Source organism: Trifolium pratense, linkage group LG6 (assembly GCF_020283565.1).
Source record: "Trifolium pratense cultivar HEN17-A07 linkage group LG6, ARS_RC_1.1, whole genome shotgun sequence".
Classification (NCBI taxonomy): domain Eukaryota; kingdom Viridiplantae; phylum Streptophyta; class Magnoliopsida; order Fabales; family Fabaceae; genus Trifolium; species Trifolium pratense.
The window spans coordinates 18219658-18230091 of record NC_060064.1 but is presented as its reverse complement, the minus strand read 5'-3'; the positions used below and the strand labels follow the sequence as shown (position 1 = coordinate 18230091).

The window sequence follows — 10434 nt, the reverse complement described above, 5'->3', positions numbered from 1 at the left end:
GCTAATATACTACCGGACACAAAAAAAAACATTAAAAATAAAATGCATATAGGTCAGATCAAAAACAAAATAATTGTTGGGTCATCACGAGCGGGTAGCCATGGGGATTATCCACATCGGGCTCAAGAACAACTTCACAAGTGAGTTGGACACCACACTTTTAACCCAAAACCTTAAGGTGTTAGGTTTATGGGTCCTCTCAGTTATAAAGTGTTCAACCTTCACTTTTCCAAGCAATATGAGACTTAACCACTCACACTTGCCACAACAATCTCCCCCTCAAGCGGAAGCTTTCTTCATCCTACACTTGTACCACCGTAAGCCACACTGCTCCACGGGACTCGCCGTCTGACCACCTTTGTTAGGAAGATTTTCAATACAAGGAGTCAGTTCAACCCTTTGTCGAACCACCGGCTCTGATACCACTGTTGGAACTTAATTAAAGCAAGAACATATACACATAATTGAGAGAGAATTAAGAGAGAGAGAAATTATTATTATTGATCTCACTATATCACAATGTTACTTTACACCACTATTTATAATGTGTTGCTTAAAGGTTAAGTTACTAACAAACTAGTAACTACCCCTAACTAACTTCATAAAATCAAGTAACTAACATAACAGAACAAACTAACAAACACACAACTCATCACATAAAATCACCTAACTAACTCTTTTACTTGTGTTACAAGTAACCAACATTGGTTACAATGAATTACCCTCAACAATAATAACCAGAAATAAAATAATAATAACCACAAATGAATTAGCTCTTAAGCAAGTCGATTGTGGATTCGAGGCCATTTATATTAGCTTATTTTTTTAACTTATGCAAAATAGTTTATGAAGATATAGTTTTTGCTAGTGAAATTTTTTGAATTAACATAAAAACATATTCATTTGCATAAATTATTTTTCATAAACTTAAAAATAAGTTAATTCAAACGTGCTCTTGATCTCTCACTCTTGCGTATAATATGTAATGTAACTAAAAAATTAATATAACATTAATATAATAAAAGTTTAAACATGGTAAACAGTTAGTGTAATGAAAGTTTACACAGACATCCAATGAGAAACCATCACTCTTCCATGTCACATAAGTAGTTTCAATATAACCATACATCAGTGGGGTGATGTGCAGAAAGATAAGAATTTATCCTCGTGAACTTAGCTCAGTTGGTAGGGATATCGCATTTTATATGCAGGGTCGGGGCCCCAAACCCTCCACTTATCTATCTTAAAGGTGAAATTTATAGTCACAGGCTACTTGACCAAAACAAAAAAATTATAAGAATTTAATTTATGTACACTGTCAGTGTAAAATGATTTTACACATACATTCAATAATATATTAACACATCTCATATAATGTGTTTTAAAACATATGACGTGTCACGTTCATTAAATGATGTGACAACATATATATTATTAGATATATGTGTAAAATAATTTTGCACCATAAACAAATTAGAAAAATAGCATTCTTTGGTACCCAACTTGTATTGTTGGGCACCGTTATTTCATACGCAAAATCCTTTATAATGTGAATTGTGTAAATATAAGTTAATATCAAAAATATGATATGACATTATATATTTAAAATGTTGGGCATCGCTACCATTCGCCTAAGTCCAACACGTCCCATTAGGTCACTCGATCAACTCAGAGACACCCAAAAAGACTATGTCATGAAACTAGCTCACTATTTCTTATGTTTACTCCATCGCCACCTCATTACTCCTTATAATATCTCAACTACTCCCTCCATTACCTCATATGAGACTCCTATATATAAGGTATCATAAACATCAAGATGAGAACATGTTCTTCTTTCACAAGACTATTGAGAAAATCCTAAGTACTCTGCTAGCCTGATAGTTACATTCTACATTCTGCATACCCCCTCAAATCCTTGCAGGAACACTTATCAACTAAGTTAAGCTCATGAGAACAATATGATATGGCATTATACTTAACTGGTATTCAATAATGGAAAAGGATTTGCCTGCAGTTGAATTTTACTGCAGGGTCCTGCTGTAAGGCTTTTAAGCCATTCTCATCCACATTCTTTTTTTGTTTATAATTTGTTTATATTATTTAAATAACAATTGGGCAAAGTTACTCAACTGTATCGTCCTGCAGTTGCACACAACTACAGGTAATCCAGATCCTTCAATAATGTATTCATTATTGAAGTGTTCACATAAAAATAATTGAAACAAAGCAATTAAAAAAATAATAAAAAGAGAGAGAGCTTAGTTTGAACAAAAAAAATATATTAGCATTTCAAAAAAAAATTAATAAAGTGGACAACACATGTTTCTCAATAACTTTGTTTTTTTTTTAATGGTGATTTGAGGGAGATTTGAGTTTGAATGTTTGAGTTTTCTTAATATGTTAATGGTGAGAATGGGTGACTGAAATGCAGCAAAAAGAATCATGTTGAGTTTTCTTCATGTGTTGAATGGTGTTGATGTTCTTGATGTTGTTCATGTTAAAGTGATTTATGTTTGAATACATTCATGTCAAAGTAAGTTGGACAATAAATTTTAGTGTAGAATCAATTTTGGAGGCAAAATCAATTATACTATAGAGAAACCAAATATGTCAAAATTAATTCTACACCTCTAAAATCAATTTTGCTTCCTCCAAAAGTGGAACCAAACATACACTAAATGTATAATAATAAACTAATGAACAAAAAATATATAAATATAAACTAATATATCATTTTTTAGCACTTCAAATGATAAAAAATCTGGCAGACCATTTCCTTATTTCTCTCTTGTAGCTCTTTTGGTTCCCTTGGGTCGTTAGTTCGATCGTTGATTGGTTTTTCGTCGGTGGACTCTCAAAATCTAGCAGACCATTTCCTTCAGTTTACTCATTCTTTAGGCAGCACTCGAGCACGATGTTCTTTTTTGCAACTCATTTGGCTTTTATGTATTTGGGTTGTGTGGAATGAAAGAAATCATAGACTTTTCAGAAATTCAGAGTCGTCCCTACCTCAATTGTTGGACAAGGTCAAACTCTATTCCTATCCGTGGTGTGGTTGAAGACAACCAACAATACTCTAGTCTCAAACTATCATAGGTGGTGGTCGAGTCCGTTTACATGTTTGGGCATCGATTAATTTTTCATGTTGTTACTTTGTTTTGACATTTTGTAATCTTTTGTAGTCTCTTCAGCACACCTTGTGCTGACGAGATTATTCGGTTAATATATATATTTCATTTTTGCTTGTTCATTTTTTAGAGATAAGAATAAACATATTTTCAATTTCTAGAACTAAAAATGTATTTAATCCAATAAAAATATAAAAACCAACTAAATATATATATACAAACAAATTGAAATTGAAAGAATTGTTTGTACCTATTTTCCTCATTATCTGAAAACTGCTGAGAATCAACATCAGAATCACTCTCAGAACTCAAACTCCACCTTGGACCACTCTCCAAATCATCAGAAGAATTTTCCAAAACACTATCCATTCTCCTTCTTCTAAATTCTGAAACAACAGACAACGAATGAACCAATCCCTGAAACAAGTACCCCAAAATCCACACCCTAAGAGGCACACAAGGTTCCTCTTTATTACTCAAACCCAAAACGACAACACTAACAACGAGAAACGACAAGTTCCACGCTATGTCAAGTGCTACCACTGGTTTTGAATAAGCCCATTCCCTCTGCCGTTCTTCAACCTCAACTGCCGCCCTCTCTCGGACACGTATGGATGGTTCACGGAGCATCATACGTTGTGAGCTTGCACGCCGGATGAAACGAGAAGCGGTACGGAGTGGTGGTGGTGTGCGGTGGAGGGAACGGCGAGTTCGGACGAGGAATGGTTCGGTGTCGTCGGCGGTGGATTCCGGTGGAGAAGATGGTGTTGGGTTTGAAGTGTTCATTTTTATTTTTTTTTGTTGGATTTGTGAGATTTGATGAAAGACAAAATGAGAGACAATGAAATGAAATCAGTTCTTGTAGTATATTTTACAATGAGAAGAACAAAAATGGTTTTGTTGTAGAACATCCTTGTTGACCAAAATATTTTCTTTTTTGAAAATATTTGACCAATAATTCTTTTCCTTTTTTGTTTAATAGATGAGTTTAATCGTTCTGGATCGTCCGTGTAAAGATTTTTTACACATACACTTAATATGTGTTGCCACATCATTTAATGAATATGACACATCATGTGTTGTTAAATATCATGTGTGTTGATATTTTTTTTTAACAGCAAATATATTATTAACCAGGTCTCTGCACAAGACGAACAAAGATCGGTAAAAAAGTAACTACATAACAGGGCGCCGTATATATGCGGAACGCTAAAAATAAACAACAAAATAAACACCACCTAATAGAGGTCCACCTCCTAATCCCAAAATCAGAAAAGCACCTCTCAGATTTCAGGCCACCAAAGACATTAACCCAGCCCCAAAGTTGTGTGTTGATATATTACTAACTACAGGTGTAAAATAATTTTATATCGACGTTATGTAAATTAAATTCTTAATGAATTCCTTTTCCTTTGTCCTTTTTTGCTTAATCAATTTCTTTTCTTTTTTGCTTAATCAATTTGACCAATAATTCCTTAAAAACAATTTTTTTTAGATCAAAACAACGTTATAAATAAATAAACATGATATAAAATATATTCAAAATGTGTCATGAGTTTAGCTCAGTTGGTAAAGACATTGCATATATTATGCAAAAATCGAGAAAGGTGGAATTTCTAGCTAATATACTACCGGACACAAAAAAAAAAACATTAAAAATAAAATGCATATAGGTCAGATCAAAAACAAAATAATTGTTGGGTCATCACGAGCGGGTAGCCATGGGGATTATCCACATCGGGCTCAAGAACAACTTCACAAGTGAGTTGGACACCACACTTTTAACCCAAAACCTTAAGGTGTTAGGTTTATGGGTCCTCTCACTTATAAAGTGTTCAACCTTCACTTTTCCAAGCAATATGAGACTTAACCACTCACACTTGCCACAACAATCTCCCCCTCAAGCGGAAGCTTTCTTCATCCTACACTTGTACCACCGTAAGCCACACTGCTCCACGGGACTCGCCGTCTGACCACCTTTGTTAGGAAGATTTTCAATACAAGGAGTCAGTTCAACCCTTTGTCGAACCACCGGCTCTGATACCACTGTTGGAACTTAATTAAAGCAAGAACATACACGCATAATTGAGAGAGAATTAAGAGAGAGAGAAATTATTATTATTGATCTCACTGTATCACAATGTTACTTTACACCACTATTTATAATGTGTTGCTTAAAGGTTAAGTTACTAACAAACTAGTAACTACCCCTAACTAACTTCATAAAATCAAGTAACTAACATAACAGAACAAACTAACAAACACACAACTCATCACATAAAATCACCTAACTAACTCTTTTACTTGTGTTACAAGTAACCAACATTGGTTACAATGAATTACCCTCAACAATAATAACCAGAAATAAAATAATAATAACCACAAATGAATTAGCTCTTAAGCAAGTCGATTGTGGATTCGAGGCCATTTATATTAGCTTATTTTTTTAACTTATGCAAAATAGTTTATGAAGATATAGTTTTTGCTAGTGAAATTTTTTGAATTAACATAAAAACATATTCATTTGCATAAATTATTTTTCATAAACTTAAAAATAAGTTAATTCAAACGTGCTCTTGATCTCTCACTCTTGCGTATAATATGTAATGTAACTAAAAAATTAATATAACATTAATATAATAAAAGTTTAAACATGGTAAACAGTCAGTGTAATGAAAGTTTACACAGACATCCAATGAGAAACCATCACTCTTCCATGTCACATAAGTAGTTTCAATATAACCATACATCAGTGGGGTGATGTGGCAGAAAGATAAGAATTTATCCTCGTGAACTTAGCTCAGTTGGTAGGGATATCGCATTTTATATGCAGGGCCGGGGCCCCAAACCCTCCACTTATCTATCTTAAAGGTGAAATTTATAGTCACAGGCTACTTGACCAAAACAAAAAAATTATAAGAATTTAATTTATGTACACTGTCAGTGTAAAATGATTTTACACATACATTCAATAATATATTAACACATCTCATATAATGTGTTTTAAAACATATGACGTGTCACGTTCATTAAATGATGTGACAACATATATATTATTAGATATATGTGTAAAATAATTTTGCACCATAAATGAGAACTCATGTGAACGCCGCCGCCACTGCAACACAGGAAACCATCTCACCTCTTGCCTCTACAAATCAATTCAATTGGTCTTGGTGAAAACGTGTGGAACCTCTGAAAACGCCGCCGTCTAACCGAACCCATGGCCGGATCCACGCCGCCGCCGTCGATCTGCCCGTGGCGGTTCCTTGAGACCATCGATTCTCCTCCAAAATCCGTACCTGAATCTCCATCTCAACCTTCTTATCAGAAGAAGTCGTTTGCTCAAGCCCTCTCAAATTCTGTTGTTGTTCCAGAAAACCCGTTTCCTAAAACCTCCATTAAAGGGGATGCTGTTTCAATTAAGATTACTGAGAAAGAGTATCAGCTTGGAATTGATGAATTCAAGAATAACCTTCATGGTAGGTTGATACTTCCTAAAGGTTCCAAACCATGTTCGACTGAAGCCTTGAGAACAACGTTGGCCAAACTCTGGAAACCCTTAGGTGCTTGGAATTTAACACCACTGGGCAGAGGATACTTCAATCTAAGCTTTGCTTCCCAAGATGATTTGCGCAGTGTATGGACTGTAGGTACGTGGAACCTTAATCCTGGTGTTTTTAGACTTTCTAAATGGGTTAAAGATTTTAATCCTAATCTTCAAAATCAAACTCATACTCAAACGTGGATTCGTATCTATGATCTTCCTTTAGAATATTGGCGCCCTCGAATCTTATTTGAAATTGCCTCTGCTGTTGGTACACCTATCTCTCTTGATCAAAACACCAAATTGAAAACATATGGTCATTATGCAAGAGTCCTTGTCGATGTTGATTTGGCAGGGAATTTTTTGAATACCTTAATGGTGGAGAGGGAAGGATTTGCTTTTTATGTTGGAATTGATTATGAGGCACTCCTGGCATTCTGCACTTGCTGTAAAACTATTGGTCACCTTCACAATCAGTGTAAAAGTAAAAAACAAGATGAACAACATTCGACACTGAAACACACTAATCAACATAAGCCAACCAAAGATGTTTCCAGGTCTTCTAAAGACAAAGGGAATGAAGGGTTGGTATATGTTGAACCTGTTACTAATCATCAAGCTGAGCCAAGTGGTTGCAAGAAGGATGATGTTGTTGAACACCATTCAAGGGTGCCTGATTCGGACCCAAAAGAACATGAACATGAAATCTCTTATGAGCAGGATTTCTCTAAAAGCATTATAGAGGTAGACGAAGGAGAAGGCAAAAACTCTGAGGATACTCTTGTTGATGACATACAACAACATTTGTCTCCTAATCGTGGTGTTCTTAACACCTTGAAGGATACTCCTAATGTCATTATTATACCAACTAAGGCTAGTGCAGATTTAAGTGAGAATGTTCAACAAGATATTAACATAGTTAAACAACTCTGGGGGGATGAAAAAGAAGATGGCATTGAAGACAATGAAAGAGGTTACACTCTTGTGACTCATAGAAAAGGTAGAAAACCCAAGCTTCAAGTAGCCAAGCCAGTTGATCATAACACTCATGATAAGGGTGTCCATAAATCTAATTCTCAATGAAGTTTTTCTATTGGAATATTAGAGGTCTTGGCAATGTTGATACAAGACTTTACCTTAAAAAGTTGTGTGTTTCACATAAACCAGATTTTGTGTTCATTGCTGAGCCTAAGATTCAGTTTGAGAAGATTCATCCTTCTTTTTGGAATAACTTAAATTTAAAATCTATCGGTTTTAATGTCAGTAATAAGCCTTCCCTCTGGTGCCTTTGTTCCAACAATTGCTCTCCGACTTTGGTTGCTTCAACATCTCAATTCTGTGCTTTTCAAGTTCACATTGGTTCCAACGTTGTCTACATTGCAGCGGTCTATGCCTCCACCTCCTATATTATTAGGAGGAATATGTGGAAGGATCTTAATAATTTGTTGCTTTCTAATCCTGGTGCTTGGGTTATCTTAGGTGATTTTAATGCTATTTTAGGATCCCATGAAAAAAGAGGTGGGAGCGCTCCTTGTCGCATCTCTTGTGAAGATTTCTCTGCTTGGACTGACTCTAGTTCTTTATCTCACATCCCCACCAGGGGTGTTGCCTACACTTGGACCAATGGCAGACTTGGCTCGGCTCATACCGAGGAAAGGCTTGATAGGGCCTTAGCTAATGCTGACACTTTTCTTAATTGGAGCTCAATTGCATGTTGCACTCTCCCTAGAGATCATTCAGATCACTACCCTCTATTATTGGTCTTACAAAACCGAAACAGAAATTTTCCGTCCTCTTTTAAATATTTCACAATGTGGGCATCATCCTGACTGCTCTAGACTAGTTAATGAAGTTTGGTCTAATCCGGTCAATGGTTGTCCTATGTATATTCTTGCCCAGAAGCTTAAATCTCTTAAAGCTGCTTTCAAGTCTTGGAATATTCACACTTTTGGTAATGTCAAAGCTAGAGTGGATTCTTGTATGAAGGAAGTTGAGGCTATCCAACAACAAATCTCCTTGGAAGGCTACTCTGATGATTTGCATAATATCGAAATTGGGGCTCAATCTAATTTGCAACAGGCCTTACAATTTGAGGAATCTTTTTGGAAGCAAAAGTCCTCTATTAATTGGTTTACTTATGGTGATAGAAACACTGCTTTTTTCCATAGGATGGCTAAGATTAAGTATGCTTCAAAGCAAATGTCTATTCTGAGATCAGGTGATATGGTGATCGATGATCCGTTGGAAATTGAAAATCATGTTATTAATTATTATACTAACTTGTATGCTGTTTCTAACAACTGTGTGGATAATGGTTTGATTGCTAAAGTTATTCCCAAAATTGTCACTGATGAGGATAATATGATGCTTACTAAAATTCCCACTATGGAGGAGGTCAAAACAGCTGTGTTTTCGATGAATGGTTCTGGAGCTCCAGGTCCTGATGGATTTGGTGGATCTTTTTATCAATCATTTTGGAACATTATTGCTACAGATGTATATAATTCAGTTGTACAATTCTTTCATTCCAATTGGATTATGCCTGGGCTTAACTCCAATTTAGTTTGTCTTGTTCCAAAGTTTAAAGAGGCAGACAAGATTGAAGACTACAGGCCTATAGCTCTTGCCAATTTTCAATTTAAAATTATCACCAAGGTGTTATCTGATAGATTATCAAGAATTGCTCCTAAAATAATTTCTCCACAACAAAGAGGCTTTATTCAAGGCAGGCACATTACTGATTGCATCTTTTCTGCTTCAGAAGCAATTAATTTGTTGGGGAAGAAAACTTATGGTGGTAATATGGCTCTTAAATTTGATATAAAAAAGGCATTTGATACCTTAGATTGGACTTTCTTGACTAATTGTTTATCTGCATTTGGTTTTAGTTCAACTTTCGGTGCTTGGGTGAACACTATTCTTAAATCTGCTAATCTTTCCTTTTTGGTTAATGGCAAATCAGTTGGTTATTTCAAATGCAAGAGAGGGGTTCGTCAAGGAGACCCTCTCTCCCCTATTCTTTTTTGCTTAGCTGAAGATGTGCTGAGCAGGTCCATCTCTTCTTTAGTCGACGCTGGTAGAATTACTCCTATGGCAGGTCCTAGAGGTTGCATTCCACCTACTCATACCTTGTATGCAGATGATATAATGGTGTTTTGTAAAGGCAACAAGAGCTCCCTTCAAACTCTTATGTTGTTGTTCCATTGTTATGGTGAGGCTTCGGGTCAACAATTGAGTATATCCAAATGCAAATTTTTCGCAGGATCAATTCATAGTAGCAGAGTCGCCGCCATCTCTAATATCCTCGGTTTTAGTCCGGGCCAAATTCCTTTCACTTATTTGGGTGTTCCTTTATTTCAAGGTAAGCCTAAGGTGCATCATTTACAACCCATTGCTGACAGAATTAAGTCTAAGCTCTCTAGTTGGAAAGGTTCTCTTTTATCCATCATGGGGAGAGTGCAACTTGTGAAATCTATTATAAATAGCATGCTCCTTTATAGCTTTCAAGTTTATCCTTGGCCAATTTCCTTATTAAAGCAGCTTGATATTTGGATAAAGAATTTTGTGTGGTCTGGTGATATTAACAATAGAAAAATGGTTACTGTTGCTTGGAAAACTATATGTACTCCTTTTGATGAAGGAGGATTAGGTCTGAGACCTTTGAAGCTTATTAACAAAGCTGCAATGTTAAGATTATGCTGGAATTGTGTTTCTTCTGATGCTGATTGGGCTCAACTTGTGAGAGCTAGATGTATT

At 35.6% G+C, this 10434-nt stretch overlaps 1 protein-coding gene across 1 annotated transcript; it reads right to left on the bottom strand.

The window, feature by feature from the left end:
- Window positions 1-963: 963 nt before the first annotated feature.
- On the bottom strand, window positions 964-3987 carry LOC123891856 (E3 ubiquitin-protein ligase At1g63170-like). The gene is made up of 2 exons (XM_045941736.1): window positions 3382-3987; window positions 964-991 (listed from the first exon to the last, which is right to left on the bottom strand). The coding sequence occupies exons 1-2, from the start codon at window positions 3915-3917 to the stop codon at window positions 964-966; spliced, it is 564 nt and encodes a 187-aa protein (XP_045797692.1). The 5' UTR covers window positions 3918-3987.
- Window positions 3988-10434: the final 6447 nt, after the last annotated feature.